General features: G+C 42.7%; 1 protein-coding gene across 4 annotated transcripts in view; it reads right to left on the bottom strand.

The window, feature by feature from the left end:
- Positions 1 to 20,018: 20,018 nt before the first annotated feature.
- The window catches only part of ZNF608 (zinc finger protein 608), a 118,589-nt gene continuing 117,558 nt past the window's right edge, over positions 20,019 to 21,049 (bottom strand). For 3 of the 4 annotated variants that reach the window (XM_035099526.3, XM_035099527.3, XM_060280130.2), the window contains one exon: positions 20,019 to 21,028. In XM_035099526.3, the coding sequence (XP_034955417.3) occupies positions 21,022 to 21,028 (7 nt within the window). In that variant the 3' untranslated portion in view covers positions 20,019 to 21,021. The remainder of the gene's footprint in view (positions 21,029 to 21,049) is intronic. The other variant, XM_088653317.1, reaches the window with a different exon arrangement.

The raw sequence follows: 21,049 nt of genomic DNA, 5'->3' as shown, positions 1-21,049 counted from the left end.
TTTCCTTTGAGTCTTGTGAGTGCCTTACCCTCTTCAGATCTTGTCTTGAAGTGATGCCCAATAAAGAATTTTATGATCTACTCTTTGAAGGCTGTTAAATGAAATAAATGATATTGTACTGCATTTCTTTTATATTAACCTAGATGCATTGTGAAAAGAGTAGCTGATTGATGCCATGCCAAAAGTCCATTTGAATAGGGCCTGGTTAATTCATTGTCATTCCGATGACAATTTGAACAGCATATTTGTTCTCATAAAACAGTCTCTGGGTAAAAGTCCCATCATCAAAGACATGCTACAAGGCTTTGAGCTCAAATGCGAAAATCTCTATTGATACTTTCTTGTAGGGACATTGGTGCTTTTTAATTTTAGGGGTTTTTTTTTAAAAAAAGTTTCCTTTGATATTTCGCCATTTACCTAAAGATGTGTATAGATAGTTATCTGCTCAATCTAGCCAGATTTTTTTCTTCAAGGTTATATCCCCAGTTTCCCTGGGAACGTATTATTCTTTGTGCTGGGAAATATCACGAGTTAGATGTGTGCTCTAGACTCAAATGAAGAGGGGGGTGTATAATAATAATAATAATAATAATAATAATAATAATAATAATAATAATTTATTATTTATACCTCGCCCATCTGGCTGGGTTTCCCCAGCCACTCTGGGCGGCTTCCAACAGAAAAATGAAAAAAATAATCTATTAAACATTAAAAGCCTCCCTAAACAGGGCTGCCTTCAGATGCCTTCTAAAATTCTGGTAGCTGTTTTTCTCTTTGACATCTGATGGGAGGGCGTTCCACAGGGCGGGCGCCACCACCGAGAAGGCCCTCTGCCTGGTTCCCTGCAACTTGGCTTCTCGCAACTAGGGAACCACCAGAAGGCCCTCGGTACTGGACCTCAGTGTCCGGGCAGAATGATGGGGGTGGAGACATTCCTTCAGGTCTACTGGACCAAGGCCATTTAGGGCTTTAAAGGTCAGCACCAACACTTTGAACTGTGCTCAGAAACGTACTGGGAGCCAATGTAGATCTTTCAAGACCGGTGTTATGTGGTCTCAGCGGCCACTCCCAGTCACCAGTCTAGCTGCCGCATTCTGGATTAATTGTAGTTTCCAGGTCACCTTCAAAGGTAGCCGCTATGTGGAATTGTCATCAAAAAGCTGATAGCTAGTATTGCCTTCTCTCTCTCTCTCTCTCTCTCTCTCTCTCTCTCTCTCTCTCTCTCTCTCTCTTCTCATATAGGTCACCAATCATAAAATAAGACTTCTCTAATTGAGAAGAATGTCTGTGAGGAATAATTGTAGTTGTTACAAACATATCATTAACCTTATTTTGCCGCTGGTGGTTAAGAAAAGACAAACAACGGCAGTTTTTACTTCTTTGTTCTTGGTTAAGGTTTCTGCAAATGCATGATGAATAGCTTGGACACTTGGCCTTTGCAAGGAAGGAATGAAAGAGGATTTCCCCAGTCCCTAATTAACTTTGCTAAATATTTGTGCTGTCAAAAAATACCAACTGCTGGGTCTCTGGGAATATGGAGTGCTTCAGAAATGTAAAAAGTACATAAAGCTGCGAACTTTGCATATTGTACCAGAGCACATACCTCTCTAGATTACACACACACACACTTTTTGTTAGAGTTGTCATACGTCCGGAATTTCCTGGACATATCCGGAATACTGCGGTCGGCAGCAGTGTCCAGGTGAAAAACGGCAACAAGTCTGGCGAAATCCGGACATATGGCAACTCGTGTCGGCAGTGTCGTTTTTGCCGATTTTCCATAAAAATGGCTCAAGAGGTCACTGTTTGAAATGGCAGCCCTACTTCTGTAGCTTGTTTTGATTGATAGATGTGTTGTTGTTCTGACAAAATGTTATCCACCTGGAGCTGTTTTACAAGAAAGGTAGGATATGCTTTAAAAAAGAAATAATTTTCTAGTTGAGTGTCAAGATTTGTGCAGTTATTTTGGTACCATAAATCTGGTTTGTTTGTCCACTTTCCCCCTCTTTCCTGATGCTGTATCTAGCTGTTTTCCTCACTCTGTCTTTTCTATCTTTGCCTCCTTTATTCAGCACTCCTTTCCCTTCTAGTTGTTACCAGCTGACTTTCCCCCTTCTGCCTTGCCATTTCCCAACATTCCATGCTTCTGCCTTGATTTGCCGGGATTCTGTGACCTCACAGCAGCAGGCATTACAGCACAGCATAGACTCCTCCCATTTCTCCATGACACTCTTACTGGTGGCGTGGGAAGGTCTGGAGCACGTTCAGTTCGCGTGTCAAACACCCTCCAACATGTCACCTTGGAAAACTGGGTCTTTTGGGATGCATGCCTGCGTGAGTCATGTGACCTGCACAAGATTGCACCCTGAACATCTTTTGGGGCTGCGGTGCCCAAAAATGGGGTGTCCCAATTTATTCAGGGCAGTTGAGGGATATGGTGTCAGGCTGGTTGGGCATCAGCTAAGGTCCAGGAGCTTGCTGCTTCTCCTTTTCACTATTGCTGCCTGTTTGCACAAACTGAGTAAGCAAGTCATGAGCCAGGAAGGATCAAGAATAACAGCACCGGCTGATGCCTGACTGCCGGCTCCTCAGTTGGCAGTAGTGGCTATGAGGATGAAGAGGAGGCCTTTGAGGGTGAGGGCTTACACTGACAGTGTTGTGCCCAACAGCCCAAAACGAAGAACCGACAATTGTTCAGAGCTGCTCCAGTTCCATTTAGTCATTTATTTGTGTGCCTCCCCATAAAACAAAGTTCTGTGGGCAACTTACAATAAATAGGTAATAAAACCCACAATTGAAATGCCAAGTAAAACATAAAGCCACTAAAGGAGAAGGGGAGTACATAAACACAACAAAACAGAATTTGGTGCTCTCCCAAAATTAAAAACAGATTTTTTAAAAAAATATAGGCCAAATTGCTGAAGTTCTTTTAAAGGCCAGGATGAGCAGACCACAAAGATGGCACCAGGCGAGCCTCCCTGGGAAGGTTACCTCATAACTGAGGTGCCACTATTGAAAAGGCCCTGTCCCTAGTGGTTTCACTGAAGCAGGGTCTCTCATGCCACTGGGTGAATGTCGAACCAGCGAGCCTTAATAGCCTCTGACTGGCTTTGCTGAAACATAAACATGATACTCCCCCTCCCCCTTCTTTTGGCACGGTCTTTAAACCTTTCAGATAAATTCCTCTTGCATTCTACTTGTTTAATTAGGGCACCTTTAAGCAGGCTTTGAAAACTTCAGACCTGTGAGCATTTGCCCAAAGAGACAGGCCAGGCCTGGCAGTAGCTCTTAGTCACATTCCTCAGATGAGTGTCTAGCCGAGTTGAGGTGCAAACATACCAGCAGGTTTCCTTTGGAAGACCTTTAGAAAAACAACGCAGCCGAATGGCAAAGCCGGACATCTGTACTTCGGCGGTGGTTATCATGTTGGGCTGCGCCTTTTCTTTACTTAACAATAAAAATAAAAAGCCTAATCCGTCAAGATAACCATTTGCCCGTTCTTTCAAACAAACACACCCTTCGTTGTTTAAATGTTCCAGCTAAGAGAATACGTGGCTTTTTAAACGTTCTGCTTTCTGTTCACGGGGAAGGAATCAAAACCTATTAGGTGGTTTTGTTTTCTTGCGCTGGAAATCCCTGGCTGTAGGAAAAGCAAACCCACAATGGCAGATTTAGGCAACCTGCTGTTGGTGAGGTGAGCCGTCTTTTGAGAAGTACCCTTGTAGGAGGAAAACAGCTTTGTAACGGGGGAAAGAATGAATAGCTATAACTCATGGGGAACGATTCAAAAGAGTCAAGGGGGTTCTTTCCCCCCCATTTCCACCCCCCAATACATACAGTGGTGGAATTAGGTAATTTTAGGACCCTTTGAGGGCCAGCTCAGCCATTAGGGGGAATGAGGCAGCTGCTTCAGGCAGCAGATGTTGAGGACGGCAGTGAGGTGCTTTGTTGTTGTTGTTGTTGTTGTTGTTGTTGTTGTTGTTGTTGTTTAGTCGTTTAGTCATGTCCGACTCTTCGTGACCCCATGGACCAGAGCACGCCAGGCACTCCTGTCTTGCACTGCCTCCCGCAGTTTGGTCAAACTCATGTTGGTAGCTTCGAGAACACTGCCCAACCATCTCGTCCTCTGTCATCCCCTTATCCTTGTGCCCTCAATCTTTCCCAACATCAGGGTCTTTTCCAGGGAGTCTTCTCTTCTCACGAGGTGGCCAAAGTATAGGAGCCTCAGCTTCACGATCTGTCCTTTCAGTGAGCACTCAGGGCTGATTTCCTTCAGAATGGATAGGTTTGATCTTCTTGCAGCCCATGGGACTCTCAAGAGTCTCCTCCAGCACCATAATTCAAAAGCATCAATTCTTCAGCGATCAGCCTTCTTTATGGTCCAGCTCTCACTTCCATACATCACTACAGGGAAAACCATAGCTTTAACTATACGGACCTTTGTCGGCAAGGTGATATCTCTGCTTTTTAAGATGCTGTCTAGGTTTGTCATTGCTTTTCTCCCAAGAAGCAGGCGTCTTTTAATTTTGTGACTGCTGTCACCATCTGCAGTGATCAAGGAGCCCAAGAAAGTAAAATCTCTCACTGCCTCCATTTCTTCCCCTTCTATTTGCCAGGAGGTGATGGGACCAGTGGCCATGATCTTGGTTTTTTTGATGTTGAGCTTCAGACCATATTTTGTGCTCTCCTCTTTCACCCTCATTAAAAGGTTCTTTTATTCCTCCTCACTTTCTGCCATCAAGGTTGTGTCATCTGCATATCTGAGGTTGTTGATATTTCGTCCGGCAATCTTAATTCCGGTTTGGGATTCGTCTAGTCCAGCCTTTCGCATGATGAATTCTGCATATAAGTTAAATAAGCAGTGAGGTGCTAGATGCTATAAATGCCCTGAGGCCTGTCCTGAGCTCCCTGAACTAGCCTACTGTCCTCAGGTGCTGTGGCAGATACTATCCCATCATGAGGGTTTAAATAAGGTTGAACTACTAGTTTAGCTGGTCCGTGGAGTTGAAAGTGAGGCACAAACATGCCCTTTTTCCTCAGGTGAAATGTCTTGGGCCAACCCTGGACTCTCGTCTTAATGGCCGTAAGGGAACACTATTATTTTGACTTCAAAATAAGCCAGCCATGCTGCATTGCGGTGGGGGTGGGGATACTCTTCTGTTCTTTTCTCCACACTTCTACTCCAGGTCCTGCCCTGATAGTCCCACCCTGTGAGTCTAGCTCCTAACTAGATTGGTGCAAGGATGTGTGTATCCACAGCCCTCAGCCTCCACAGACAAGAGCTAGGAATCCTTTAAAAATGAAATCATATTCCCTTGCATTCAGAATCCCATGCACCATTTCCTAAGAGGAGTGATGTTGACTTGTAAGGTCGTATGCTATATTGCATTGGATTTTTTAAAAAAATGGTTTTATCTTTATGTTGGCCCCTTAAGTCCCCATAGAATCTTGCAAGTTTGGGTGGATGTTGCGGTGTTTATCTTCTTAATCTTCATTGTCCCATGGACTGCAAGAAGATCAAACCTATCCATTCTTAAGGAAATCCGCCCTGAGTGCTCACTGGAAGGACAGATCGTGAAGCTGAGGCTCCAATACTTTGGCCACCTCATGAGAAGACTCCCTGGAAAAGACCCTGATGTTGGGAACGATTGAGGGCACTAGGAGAAGGGGACGACAGAGGACGAGATGGTTGGACAGTGTTCTCGAAGCTACGAACATGAGTTTGACCAAACTGCGGGAGGCAGTGCAAGATAGAAGTGCCTGGCGTGCTCTGGTCCATGGGGTCACGAAGAGTCGGACACGACTAAACGACTAAACAACAACAACAACAACAAAACAAAAACAAAAAACTTTGATGATAGGGCATGTTTTTTTAGGCAGGGCTTTCTTCAGCCAGAACTTGCCGGAACTCAGTTCTGGCACCTCTCAGGTGGGTGCCATTGCCATTCTAGGAGAATGAGGGCGGTGTTTATGGTGAGCCTCTTTTTCTTAAACAAAGACCCCAACAGCACTGATTTTAGGTACACACAGAAAATACACTTTTAAGCATTTGTTGCAAAAAGCCAAAGGAATAAACGGCCTGTGAAATATGACCAAAGGAAGCTGCCTTTCACCAGGTTAGATTGTTTTTCCATCTGGTCCAGAATGGTCTCTTGTCCCACCAACCTATGGCAGAGACCTCTCCCATCACCTGCTCCCTGGGTTTTGGGATACTTTTAAGCAGAGATGTTGCCGGCAGCTGAACTTGCAGACAAGACGTACAGTATGCTCTACCACTTCAAAGATAGTAAAAACACTCACAGATCAGCTTTAGATTTCTTCACCTCATTTTCAAACCTCAGAAAAGGCTAGTTGTGCAATCTACTCAATGCAAAAGCCACATTGTATTGTAAAGCTGTGGGATTACACCCCAGGAAACAGGTTATAGATTAGATTCCATGGAGAATCCAGAAGTTACGAAAAGTTGAACCGTCATAGGATTAACAGATTTCTTCAGTGTACATTGACCTGAAGAAATCATTGTTGAGTTTTTGCAGCTTATGTCAAAGTTACTCATGAATCATCCCAGGGGTAGCTAAAAATGAATTAAGTTTGTTTTTAAATCCCTCGATTTATGAGAATAGTTGAGATGTTATGCAGATAATCAAAATATCTGACAATGGATGATCCTCTTTTCTAGCCAAAATAGAAACTTAATGGAGCATCAGATAACATGAAGCAGACAAGACAGGATGAGCAGGGAAATGAATAAAGGAGAGGGATTGAGGTCTTGGAGGCTGGTTTCCCCGAGAACTACTCAGCAACAATAAAACCCTACATAAGCACCAGCATTTGCTAACAAGGAGGCCTGTGTGATCCCATCTCTGTTCTTAAAGTGACTTGGTTAGGTGAATTTATCCCTCCCTAGAAAATGATTGGGGGACAGGGAGACAGTGTTATGGATAAACATGGTTCTTGATTACTTTTTGTTGTCTTTGTTCATTGCAAGAGTAATTTACTAGGTTCCTTGGAGATGCCTTGAGGGTTAAGGCACTCCCTGACAACTGATGCAGGGTAAAAGTGTGCCTTTATAAAGGCAGTCAAAGAAAACAACACGGCACTGAGAATAAAGATAAGATAAGATAAGATGATAAGATAAGATAGATAAGATAAGATAAGATAAGATATCTTTATTGTCATTGTCCCCTTGCGGGAACAACGAAATTACTCAGTTGCTACATCCACTCAGATAAAGCATTCCGCATAATCCAAAATTACAAAAACCTAATTAAAAACAGTAAATATAATACAAAATAACAAGTAAAATAAGATGACTTCAAAGTCCAGGCTTTCCATTTAAGGCCAAAATTGCTCTAGAGAAGAAACTGTTCCTGAGACGGCTCGTTCTTGCCTGCATTGTTCTATATCTCCGTCCCGATGGCAGGAGCTGAAAGAAATGTATCTATCCAGTCTGTCCTTTCTCTGTTCCATTATATTCTCTCTATTGAATTTCTTATAAAATGTCCATCACTAATGCTCACCTCTCTCACACACGCTATGGCCTGTAGGGAGAGAAAAGAAATGTGTTGTCCAGTTCGTGAGAAGATAGCATGAAGTCAATTGACATTGTTCCCATTTCCCTGACCAGTGTGCAGTCTAGGCCTTACAGGGTGAATTTTGTTTGAAAGGAATAGAGCTTTGGAGAACTGTGATGCTTCAGCTGATGCGATGCAGTTTTGCCCAGGGCAAAATAAATAGTTGGTATGTTCCACATAGCCTACCAGATTGATGTATAAAGCAAAATACCATAACGTATAAAATAACAGTTTGTCTTATACTTATTCCAGAGGTGGCTCAAAGCAATGGGGTGTCTTCAATGAGCTTTCACTCAAAGTAGGCCCACCAAAATTAATAAACCTAATTTAGTCATGAACATTAATTTCAATGGGTGTGTTCTGAGTAAACATTAGTTGAATACAATGGATACAATGGATGTTTTGCTTATGGGACGCTCCCTTCCATACCCTCCAACATTTCTCTGATGAAAATAGGGACATCCTAAGGAAAAGCAGGACATTCCAGGATCAAGTCAGCTTCTGTAAATCCAGGACTGTCCCTGGAAAATAGGGACACTTGGAGGTTTTGCCCTTCCTTAGGGGAAATGGTCTGTTAAATAAAAAATAAAGGTGTTTAAAAAGCTGATTTACATTAATATGTTCCATGTTTCAGAATCTGGTGAATAACCAGAGACATTGATATAGTAGATTGTGTCAATCAACATGAACTTTCAGCGATCGAGATCTAGAAGGTGTCATGTTTTTAGCACAGTACGTTTTTCCACTTCTTAACAAGCACAGAAACCTTTGACACTGGTTCTGACAAAAGCTGGTTTTACAAAAGGCACCTTTTTTTTTATTAGCGCGGAAGATTAGTGAAATTGATCTTCACAATGAATGGGAGTTTAAATTGTGTTCATCGGAAAACAAAATCTGTGTGGCATAGGAACAATGGCTATGGTGTTATGAATAGTGCATTTTTGGAGTCATAAGGAATTAATTCAAAATAGGTCAGTGGTTCTGAAATGCAGTTTGCTAAGTCATTAGCGAAAACACCTTTAATGAAAGAAAGAGGGAGGCTAAGGGAGGGCTTTGCTTCTTAACAGAGAAATACGACATGCACACAAATCGTTCCACATTCTCAATGTCTTTTGCAGGTATTTACTCAAATGCTTCCCCCCCCCCAAAAAAGAAGAAAAAATAGACCCAGTCCAGAGTTTCTTCTGAGCAGCAGAAAAAACTATATTCCTGTTGATAACCAATGCTATACTTCCATTCATGGATATCTCTTTGATCCAGCTTCTAGTGATTTTTCCTTATTGCCTTTCCTTCCCCACTTTCCAGTGCGAGACCCTCCAGAGGAGCACAGGAGGTGGATTGAAGGGCTGCGGGACAAAAGGGGGATTTGCAAACATTTCATCCCTCCCTCTTCCATTCATGGAGCTTCTGCTGGATCATATAAAAGAGCCTTCTGTGAGTGGGAAGCATCTGATTGGCTACAACCCCTGGTCAGCCCTGTCATCACACCAGCACCAGATAGCTGACAAACCAGCCTTTCGTTGAGCACTCCATGCATGTGTTTTGGGGTGGTAGCCCATTGTCAGGAATTGCACATGCAGCTCTGTTTGCTGGAACAATGATGCTGGAACATCATGCTTCCTGATGCTCATTGTCTTGGGTTATATTGGGATGATTGGGTTTCACAGCAATGGGGGAAACATCAATTAACTAATAATGTATATACAGCATGGCCATAAACCACTCCAGTGATCGCCATGGAGGCTCACCTAAGTCCATGTTGGGTTGTTGCCTTTCTGTGGATGTGGAAGAACCCAGAAAAAATGCCATGCAGGGTCAGCGTATATTGGGCCTTGCGGGTCTCAGGTGCATTAGAATTCCAACTCAGAGATCTTTGAATTTCATTGTTAAGAACCCTTATTTTTTGCAAGGACTAAGTGGAATTACGTTTCATACAATGCCAGTGTTGGTATGTAAGAATTGAAAACAAATCAAAGCAGCAACAGCATCTATGTTTTCCATGAATCTCAGCTCGATCACAATACCCCTTCTCGGTTCATACTTTCAGAACATTCTGTTGACATGAAAACACTTTCCATTATACAACTCTTCTGTTGTTGTGGCCGGGATAGGAAGAAAAGGATTCCAAGTCTTCACTTTGTCTCCCACTTTGATCCAGGGTTAAGAGTGAAGAAAATTAAGCAGACAACCCTGTGAGGCCGAGAGAAAGACGTGCTGTTTTGTAAAGGCCAGCTCCCTTTGCGGCCATGGAAGGGGACTCTTTGAATGAGATCATTTTGACTTCCATTGCTCACATGCTAATGTGACCATTCTTTCTTTGAATTAAAGCAGGTCAGCTGTGCAACAGGGTTCAGTGGTGCATTGTATCATATTTCCGAACCCCTGGCGACTGCGTTGTGACTCAGGTCTGAAGTATGTGACTCAAGAAGACTGTGTTTCCCCGCTGTCCAATGACAGTCCAAGGGGCTGGCATTCACAGAAGCACCTTTTGTGCTCCCAGCGAAATCTTAACAGCAAAGAATCTTGGCAACTAAAGTGTTAGAGAGCAAACAGAGTCTAAGTGGGCTTGATTTTAAAGCAGGCTACCTCTTGAAGGCTTAAGAAACCAAATCGTGTGTGTTCTGGCCTCCTCGATAGCCCACTAAATTTTAATGGGGATTTTCTCATGCTTTTAAGAGCGTTCCATCTCACTTCAATGAGAAGAGGGTTTACAACAATGTTTATTTCTCTCTCTTTTTTAGGGTGGTTAATCCATAGATTCCCCTTTTCTCCATTTATTTTTATTTGCTTTCCACTGACTTGTTAGCACTGCAGAATTGAGCAACTGACTGTAAATCCTGTTTCAAACGTGGTTACGAATTCAAGCAAGACACAAAGAGTTGCAACTGCAACAGGGATGGGCCCTCCAGATGCTGTGGTCCTTCAGATTTTCTTGGACTCTGCTTTCATCAGCCCCCGGACAGCAGGGCCAATGGTCAGAAATGATGGCTGTTGTAGAACATCTGGACAGCTCGAGGTGTCCTCAGAAACTGGGATTGTCCCTGGAAAATCAGAGGCTAGAAGCATACCCCCCCTCTCTTGAAGATTTTCAGCTGCGTAGAAAAATGAGAAGATAGAAAATTGGTTCTTACCAAGTCAGAGCCATAGTCCACCATACAAGTCAGGTTCAGTATTGTCTAAACTGACAGGAACCATGGCTCAGCTGTCTAAGGTTTCAGACAAGGACTTTCCCAACCCTCTCTAGAGATGCCTGCGATTAAACCTGGGATGTTTTGCATGCAAATTATGTGTTCTGCCACTGAGTTATGGCTCTTTTCCTAATTCAAGTACATATTCTCTTATAATTTCAAAAGCAGATTTTTTATTTTTAAAAAAGCTGAACAGTCCTGAATCTTAATCAGCAGAAAAAGCTAAATAACTGGAACTATCTTTGAAATGATATTCTGGAAGGAAATGACTTTCCTTCTCTGATAACACATCCCAGATAGCTTGAGATGCAGTGCATCAAATCTAAAATTGCGTTTTGTCACATATACTAATTATACTGTATTATCTTTAGAGCTTCATGCTCTAATTAGTTCATTTGGCAGATTAATCAACTAAAGCTTTAATTGATTAATTAGAGACTCAGAGTTAAAGACACTTTAAAAAAAGAAGTGGGGAGAGGCCATTTGATTTGTCCTCATTTAAATATACCTGTGCATTACTACTGCTACTACTACTACTACTACTATCAAGGAATAGATACCGAGGAATAAAAGGAATAAAAGCACTTATTTATTTAAAATATTTATATACTACTCCTCATTAAAATAATATCAAGTTGATGTACAAGAAAACAATACAGTATGAAAGAAGAATTAAAAAACAATTGACTGTACATTTAAAACAAGCTGATAAACACCACCTATGACAATTACAGTGGAACCTCGGTTGTGGAATGCAATCCGTTCCGGAAGACCGTTCGACTTCTGAAATGTTCGACAACCGAGGCGCAAAGGGCTGTTGGCCATTTCCATTGAGAAAATTGAAAAACACACCGTGGAAGCCTTCTGACTTCTAAGGCGCGTTCGAAAACTGAGGTTCCACTGTGTAGTAACCAGGAATGATATCAGAGATAGTGGAAACAAAATAAAAAAAAAACCTTCCAGTAGCACCTTAGAGACCAACTAAGTTTCTCATTGGTATGAGCTTTCATGTGCACGCACACTTCTTCAGATACACAGAAACAGAAGTCCCCAGATCCCCACATACAGTGAGAAGGGTGGGGAGGGGCACCACTCAAAAGGGTGGTGGGAAACCCGGACTGTTTATGACTGCATTTGGTCTTACAGGAAGAATTTACGACTGTTTACGACTGCAAATTGGTCCCATAGGAAAAGCAACGGGTGAGATGGCTAAAGATAGCTTTATCGTGTATAATGAGATAAGAATCCAATGTCTTTCTTTAGACCAGGTTTCTCCATGGTTCTAAGTTTGGTGATAAATTGCAGTTCAGCAACTTCTCTTTCCAGTCTATTTCTGAAATTCTTTTGTAAAAAGACAGCTACTTTGAGATCTTGTATATAATGTCCTGGGAGATTGAAGTGTTCTCCTACTGGTTTCTCTGTCTTGTGATTCCTGATGTCAGATTTATGTCCATTTATCCTTTGGCGTAGGGTTTGGCCTGTTTGTCCAGTATAGGGAGCTGAAGGGCACTGTTGGCATTTGATGGCATACACAATGTTAGAAGATGAGCAATTAAATAGTCCGGAGATGGTATGTTTGATGTTGTTGGGGCCAGTAATGGTGTTGTCCGAGTGTATGTGGCAGCAAAGTTGGCATCTGGGTTTATTGCAGGCTCTGGTACCAGTGCCCATGTTAAGTCTGGTGGTTTAATTATTGTGGGTGAGGAGTTGTTTAAGATTGGGTGGCTGTCTGTAGGCAATGAAAGGTCTTCCTCCCAGAGCTTGAGAAAGAGAACTGTCATTGTCTAGGAGAGGTTGTAGATCTCTGATGATGCGTTGTACTGTTTTAACTTGGGAGCTGTATGTGATTACTAGTGGTGTTGTACTGTTTTAACTTGGGAGCTGTATGTGATTACTAGTGGTGTTCTGTTGTTTTCTTTTTTGGGTCTGTCTTGCAGCAAGTTCTCTCTGGGTATGAGTCTGGCTCTGTTGATCTGTTGCTTAACTTCATCGGGCGGATATTTTAGTTTTAAAAAGCTTTGCTGTAGATCTCTTAGGTGAGGGTCTCTGTCTGTAGAGTTGGAACAGATGCGGTTGTAACGTAGGGCCTGGCTGTATACAATGGATTGTTTGGTATGTTTGGGATGGTAGCTAGAAGCATGTAGATATGTTTGTCGGTCAGTTGGAAGTTCCTCACAGTAGGTGCCAGCTGAATGTTGGTGGATCGATCCATGTGGAGGATACAATGGAAAAGGCCCTCCTCTAGTTTGACCAAAAAGGAGCCCCTGCAGGCCATGACATAATAAATAGGACATTCTCTGAAGATCTAAACAAATAGGCAAGTGGGAACCATAGAATCATAGAGTTGGAAGGGGCCTTGTGGTCCAGCCCCAATCAGGAATATACAGCTGCCCCATACAGGGATTAAACATGTGATGTTATCAGCATGGGTGACGGCCCTAGGTTACCCAGAGCAGCCAGAGTAAGTCCTTTCACATAAGAAGGACATTGCCAATATAACTGGAGGCAGCAGGCATGGTTCTAAAGATGTATAAAACAGATTTTGTTATTTTGCTGTATTATTACTTGATAATCCGGGTTCCCGAGGCAATGTAAAACTGCACCATTTTTTAACGCCCTGATGCAGATCTCACAAAGCTCTGGGCATCCAGTGCTAGCTGCCAGTGGAAACAGAACCTTTGCCTGAATGGATCCTGATCTGACCCCAGACCCTCCAAATGTCCCTGTTTTCCAGGGACAGTCCCAGATTTACAGCAGCCGTCTTGCTTTTCCTTAGGACATCCCTATTTTCATCAGAGAAAGGTTTGGGGATATGGTAGGATGTCCCTATTTTCACTGGAGAAATGTTGGAGGATATGGAGTCATGCGAACCCCGAGCCAAGAAGATAAATAATTATACCACCTTTAGAAGACATCTGAAGGCAGGCCTGTACAGGGAAGTTTTTTTTAAAAAAAAGTTTAATGTTTTATTGTGTTTTTATATATGTTGGAAGCCATCCAGAGTGGCTGGGGCAACCCAGTAAGATGGGCTTGGTAATAATATTAATAATAAAATTATTATTAACAATAAAATAAATATTACTAATAAAATTATTATATTATTATTCTGGAATAGGACGTCCCTATTTTCATCACAGAAATATTGGAGGTTATGTGATCCGTGTTTTTATGATGGAACAGCAATAAATGTAAAGTCATACCTTGGTTTAAGTACGCTTCGGTTTGGGTACTTTCAGTTTAAGTACTCCGCGGACCCGTCTGGAACGGATTAATCCACTTTCCATTACTTTAAATGGGAAAGTTTGCTTCAGGTTAAGTACACTTCAGGTTAAGTACGGACTTCTGGAACCAATTGTGTACTTAAACCGAGGTACCACTGTAATGAGCTCAGCTGGTATTTGGGGAAGAAGGATCAACAAAACAATAACACAAACCTTTATCAAAGACTTGCAGTTCCCACCACCAACACACACACACACACACACACACACACACACACACACACACACACAAACAAACACACAGGCGCATCTGGCAGGCGTTGACATGATATATCCTGATTTAGTTTCTGGGAGTCCTTGATGCTCAGCACCTCTATAAGGAGGTCGCTCATTTAAGTCCTGGAAGATGACAGCAGGGGGAATTACTGGAGGTGGCTGGAGAGCCCCTTCTGAGAGGCAGAAATGGCACAGAGGTGAGCAATCTTGTATGTCAGTAGGAATTGGCTGCCTAATTCCCATTTATGCCTTTGACAATCTCCCCTGTAACGCTGGCTTCAGTTTCTGGACTTAGCCGCGCTTTGCTGTCATTCAGTTCTCAACGTGTTGTTACAGCGGGAGCTTTGAAAGCTTTAAAATGCAGGTTGGGTGGAAAGTTCACACAAGTGAAGCCTTAACTACAGCTTTGTAAAACACAGCCTTGGGGAGTATAAGCATGGACTCCACTGATCGTTTTTTTTTTCCCCAGCACACAAAAAAAGAAGAGTGGACTTGCGTTGCATGGTGGAAGAAAAGAGACCCTGGGAGCCTCCCTGAAGTTCATTGGAACATTAGATTATTCACTTTCCCAACTAATCAATAATTGTTATAATTAAAATTGATAGCTGCAAATAACATGACCAAGGGCCTGCGCCAGAATACTGATTGTGCATTTGGCTTGGGAAGATAGGTGGGAGCGGGGAACACTTATTTTCCAATTTGCTTTTAGCCGGGTGCAAATTGCTTTAGCTGTATCCAGCTGATTTAGACCTTGCCTGGAGGTACACGAGATTAATTGGGAGCCACACTTTCATTGCTTATAGAATAGACTCTGTAATTGGTGAGATTTGTTAGTGCCAGTTATAAAATAACTGGAGAGCCCAGATTTCAGTTTGTCCTGTTATTATTCTTTCGGCATGGTGCAGAAATGGGGGTGGGGGTGGGAGAACAATTAGAACCTTTCAAACAATTGAAATTGCTTTTAATTCTTCATGTAAAACTGGCAGTGTGACTGTGGTCAATATTTCATGCAAGCAAACATTACTGTGAGTACAGTATCGATTCTCCCACTCCTTGCCCCCAATGGAAAAGCGTCTTTGTCTACCCAACGCATGAGAGAAGAGAGGATGGCTTTGCTGAAACCATTGTGTTGTAACTGCAGTGTTTCCCCCCCTTCTTATAGAGGGGTTGTTCAGCAAAGGGCAAATTCATTCTGTCTGCCTGAAGCTTACAAGCACAAGCACAACATCCAGAAAATCAGGTTCTGCCTTTGCATGGGCAAGGACTTTTCAGGAGGATTAAATCTGTGCACACTCAATTACGTTTTATCTATTGCACAATATTGCTGAAAGTGATGGTTGTGAGATATGGCTCCACATACTGGTTGGGGAAGTGAGAGATTGCTCTAAGGCAGTCTTTCCCAATGTGTAGGGTTGCCATATTTCAAGGAGTGAAATCCGGACACAAAGCATTTGGAAAATCGGCCAAAGATAGTTGTTGAGCTTTGGGAAACTCTCAAAAACCCTGACACTTTGCTGATTTCCCAACACGCCCCCCCCCCGACACTAATTCCATCATTGGAATCCTAGACATGTCCTGGAAATTCCAGACGTATGGCAACCCTACCAATGTGGCTCCCTCTGGATGGTTTTGGACCACAACCCATGCCAGCCCCAGCCAACCAGGGATCCAATACATGCATCAATCTACTCGGGTCTTTACTTTGTTCTTGAGTGTAAGAGATATCTAATATACAAAGTTGTGTATGTTGCTTGTTATATAAGGGGGTACGTTTCCGAGCACAATTCAAAGTGTTGGTGCTGACCTTTAAAGCCTTAAACGGCCTCAGTCCAGTATACCTGAAGGAGCGTCTCCACCCCCATCATTCTGCCCGGACACTGAGGTCCAGCTCCGAGGGCCTTCTGGTGGTTCCCTCCCTGTGAGAAGCCAAGTTACAGGGAACCAAGCAGAGGGCCTTCTTGGTAATGGCACGCCCTCCCACCAGATGTCAAAGAGAAAAACAACAACCAGACTTTTAGAAGACATCTGAAGGCAGCCCTGTTTAGGGAAGCTTTTAATGTTTAATAGATTATTGTATTTTAATTTTCTGTTGGAAGCCGCCTAATAATAATAATAATAATAATAATAATAATATTTCAGGACCAGTGTTATATGGTCTTGGTGGCCATTCCCAGTCACCAGTCTAGCAGCCACATTCTGGATTAGTTGTAGTTTCTGGGTCACCTTCAAAGGTAGCCTCACGTAAAGCACATTGCAGTAGTCCAAGCGGGAGATAACCAGAGCATGCCCCACTCTGGCGAGACAGTCTCATTCCTTCACTGCTGTTTCTTTTTGGCTAACGCAAGTTCCCTGAATCTAGAAACCCCACAATAAGCATTCTACTTCTAGGGTAAGTTGCAAAAAAGCTTGAAGTATGTAATGGACTGGCAGGACACAGAGGAATGGTGGGAGGAACCAGCTGGGGAACCACCAAGGGAAGAAGACTCCAAGCTCAGGGAATGGTGGTGGGACAATGATGATTGGTCACAGGGAGAAGAGGGAGAAGACTGGAAAGATAGGGTTGCCATATTTCAAGACAAAGTGCCACCTTTCAGAAATTCCCCCCAGACGTCAATTCTGCCTTTGAAATCCCAGTAATGGCAGCCCTAGGAAAGAGGAGGGCTTAGTGAGCTGGGAGAGTCCATGGCAGAGAGAAGTTTAGGGAAGCTTTTAATGTTTAATAGATTGTTGTATTTTAATATCCTTCTGGAAGCCGCCCCGAGTGACTGGGGAAACCCAGCCAGATGGGTGAGGTATAAATAAATTATTATTAGTCCAGAATCAGAAGCCAAAGCTGGCCAGTGGGAGGAAGGTGGTCAAGAGGCAGAGATGAGTCAGGCTGGAGAAGAATCACAGGTGTCTCCCCCTCCTGCTGAGACAAGCTCCCCTCTCCCCTGTCCCCCAGAACCAGGAGAGGCATGAAAAAGGCAGAGGAGAGATTGGCTGCAAGCCGGCGCAGTCTCTGATTGCTTGGGGAAAGCCCTAAAGAGGAAGAGACAGCGACAGCTGTGAAGAGGTGGGGACCTTTAGCACTGGTAACTAATTTCATGGAGGAAGACCTTCTTCCTGCACAGTGGTCCCAGTACAAATTTCCCCCTCCTGCCCCCAGGCTGCAATTAAAAGGAGAAAACAAAACAAATAGGCACAATGGGTGCCTTGCCTTTTTCCTTCCATGGCTAACAGCAACTCTGGGGAAGGGGGGAAGGGATGATGTGCATTGGGGAATAAGCATGGAATAAATGGTTAACCTCCTTCAACTCTAGGGTTTTGGTCCAAAATGGCCTCCTTGCAGTTGCTTTTCTTGGGGCAATACATTCACACGCCACTGATGCAACCCCAAAGAAAGGAAATAACTGACTGCTCCACAAGGCCATGTTCCCCCTCCCTCAAGTCTTTTTCTGGTATCCTTATTCACTTTGCTTTCTTCATAGATACATTTCAGCTGAAATTGCTGCTCCATTATCTTTTCACGAACAAATTCTGCAGCATTATATTCCACGTAATAAATAAGCTCTACTCTTACTAACCAAAAGCTCAAAGAACAGCAATCATATAATTAAGGGAGAATGCTATAGAAATTCAAAGGGCCTTTGGAGTGTCGCTGAAAGAAGTTCATAGGAATCCACTGAAAGAAAACTGCCTGTACCGGTTCTGCGTCAAATGGTTCATTGCCCAGCAATAAAAAGCTGCTTCTCAAAAGTGTCAATGCAACTTTTGGGGATATGTGTTGAAATTTAAAAGCATTCCAGGTGTAATAGAATAGCAACTTGCAAACACCTGGCTTGATGCTTTAGGCATGACCAAGGTTTGGAACACAAGCAAAGGCCTCCTCCTTGAACAACGGGCCAGCAAACCATAGCAATTCCTTTTGAAAGTCCCCTTTGTTTTGACAATGCAGAACTACTTTGTATGGGGAGAGGCTGCTTGAGAGATTCAACACCCAAAGTCCTCTTGGGATATGCAAAACCAGTGGCAAAGTTCTTTGGTTCCTGAGCCTCCTCTTAATTCACACCACCCATTATGTACTTCGGTTTTCGAACGTGATCCATTCCTGCAGACCGTTCGACTTCCAAAATGTTCAAAAATCAAGGAGCAACGGGCGGTTGGCAAAATCCATTGAGAAAATTAAAAAACACGCAGCAGAAGCCATTTGACCTCCGAGGCGCATTCGAAAAAGGAAGCAATTACGTCCGGGTTTTCGGCGTTCGGCTTCCGAAACCTTCGGCTTCCGAGACACTCGAAAACTTAGGTTCTGCTATACTGGGAGTGTGTGGGAACTGGCCAGATAGAGTTGGTGGTTGTTTCATAGATGAAAACTCTCATTGCTGTTCCCCAGATATGATATGGAAGATCGACGATTGGATCTCCTCCTCTTTGTTTCGGAAACTTAAAAGCAGCAGGTGGGATTGGATCAGAACGGTATCGCTGGTGGAATTATTTAACTCACCTTTTCCCCATACCATTTTTAAAGCAAAATATTCCCTCCCCAGCCGCTATTGGTCCTTCTGGGAGAGGTATTGAACAGGCTTAAGTAAACAAATGCCAGAATGGGGAAAACTAATAATAGCTGTATCTCCTCCCCCCCAGTCACATCTGGAGGCAGAAGACCCCTCCTGTCAAATTCAAGGCAGATCCATTCAGAGGTTTTCATGCAAGGAACTTTTAATGTGCATGTTTGTTCTAAAGTCTCTGCTTTTTATCTTCTGCCAGATACATACATATTGCAGGCAAGAGACCTTCTGAGGGGAAGAAACCAGAAAAAGTTCAGACGATTAGGTGCAGCAGTTCTCCTCGCAAGGTATTTTGGGGTGGAAAAACAGAAATCACACCTCTTTCCCTCCAGTTTTTCCCCCCTTTGGGGGAGGGGAAGGGGCAATCCGTTTGAAAATTGGGGACATGGAGGTGTTCCTGAGTAAGAAATTTGTCAAAGCTCAGGCAAGTAGATCCAGGATCTATCACGTCAGGTGAATTATACTGTTATAAAAAAGTGGGAAAGTGTTTTTTCTTGCTGCCCCCCCTTCCTGGAGTACCATCCATGAAGGTAAAAATAGAGGGATATGGCCATGGGCATCTGTGATGGAGGCATTGGATTAGACGACTTTTGGGGTCCTTTCCCTTCTAGGATTCTACGTGTTTGATATATTTTTGTGGAAATAAGGCAACAGAACTACATGGAAGATTGGGGATGCCCTGATCTGCCTCAACAAGCTTTATTAACCATGTGACCCAATTCAGGACAGTGAGGATCACCCCCAATCATTTCAGGGTACATATAGCTGATGCATATTTTTGTAGAAACCACCATCTTATTTTTGGGTGGACTAATCTGTTTCAAAACTGGGGGTGGGGAGGAGAGACTACCCAAGTCTGATATTAGTGTGGTGCCAGGTTTCAAAGAATCCTAGTAGCTCTTAGCTCCCCTGCAGAATTACTGCTCCCAAGGAGCCAAGTGTGATAGTCAGGCCAGTGGGGTCCATCTCTCCTCCCTCACCCAGGGCTTTTTCCCAGCCAGAACTCAGTCCCGGCACCTTTCAGATGGGCACCATTGTCATTATAAGAGAACAAGGGAGGCTTTCATGGTGAGTTCTGGCACCTCTTTTCCTAGAAAGAGTGCACTCGAAATGCCCTTTCTCAAATCTCAGTCAAGAATTCAATATGTGAACATTAGAAGGAGCCCTTAAGCCCAAGGATCTGTAAATCAACTGTGCGACACCAGAAGGTACAAAAACAGCATTATTTTTTTTAATTCTGATTGCCAAATTATTTAAGGCAGGTATAAAAATGAAAGCATTCAATATACATTTTACATAAAATAAACTAGATTACAGCATAAAACAAGTAACCAGGCAATGGCATTAAAGTCTCTCTTCTAAAACGGGATAATTGTAAACATTAAAAAAAAGACTGCAGGACTATTCAAGTAATAGAACAATCACAGACGTCTTCTGGTATGCAGGCTATTGGGTTATTTGCCATTCAAGATTATAAAAAAGGACATTTCATTATTCACAGATGCTCATTATTTCCCCATTTAAAATCTGTACATTATGTACAACACAGTTTTTGTGGTACTGGCAACCCCATGCCTTCCAAATGTATATTCTTCACAATACACAATTACAATGAGACAGTTAATACAGTAACATTTTACACTGATGCATCTTAATAGGAGCCACCAAATAGACATCTAAATTGTATTGTACCAAAGTGTCGTCGTCGTCACAGTTAACCTCTATTGAGGGTTGTGGGCAATATTAGAAGGGTATGCAAGGATCAGGCACACAGATACGTAACGTTAGTTATTTACAATTAAAAAAGCCAAAGGAAGGGAGAAAAAAGGAAACAAACAACCTTTTGTGGTTAACGTTTTCCAAACAAGACAATACACTTCTTTTCATTTACTTTGTGGTTTACAACTTAGCAGCAGACTCCCTGTGTGAGCCTGATTTACCGATACAAAAAGTAAAGAATATATTTATATATATATATTTATATTTATATATATATTTATATTTATATAAGCATATATATATAAAAAACAGAAGTCTAAATACAGCAACATTTGTTACTCTGTGATAAAAATCTGCAATTTACAAAAATGAAATGACTGGTTTTTGCCTGCCATTAAGGCATTTCAAATTAACACCATGGAACTGATGTCTGTAATAAAGCGCTTTTTTCCCATGTGATCCAGTCACATGACGATGCACATTTCCAAAATCATCATTCTCTGAAAAAGAAAAGAAAGGCA

Source organism: Zootoca vivipara, chromosome 10 (genome assembly GCF_965207765.1).
Source record: "Zootoca vivipara chromosome 10, rZooViv2.hap1.1, whole genome shotgun sequence".
NCBI lineage: Eukaryota > Metazoa > Chordata > Lepidosauria > Squamata > Lacertidae > Zootoca > Zootoca vivipara.
Note: the sequence above shows the minus strand (reverse complement) of the source record. Positions and strands in the feature narration are given on the sequence as shown.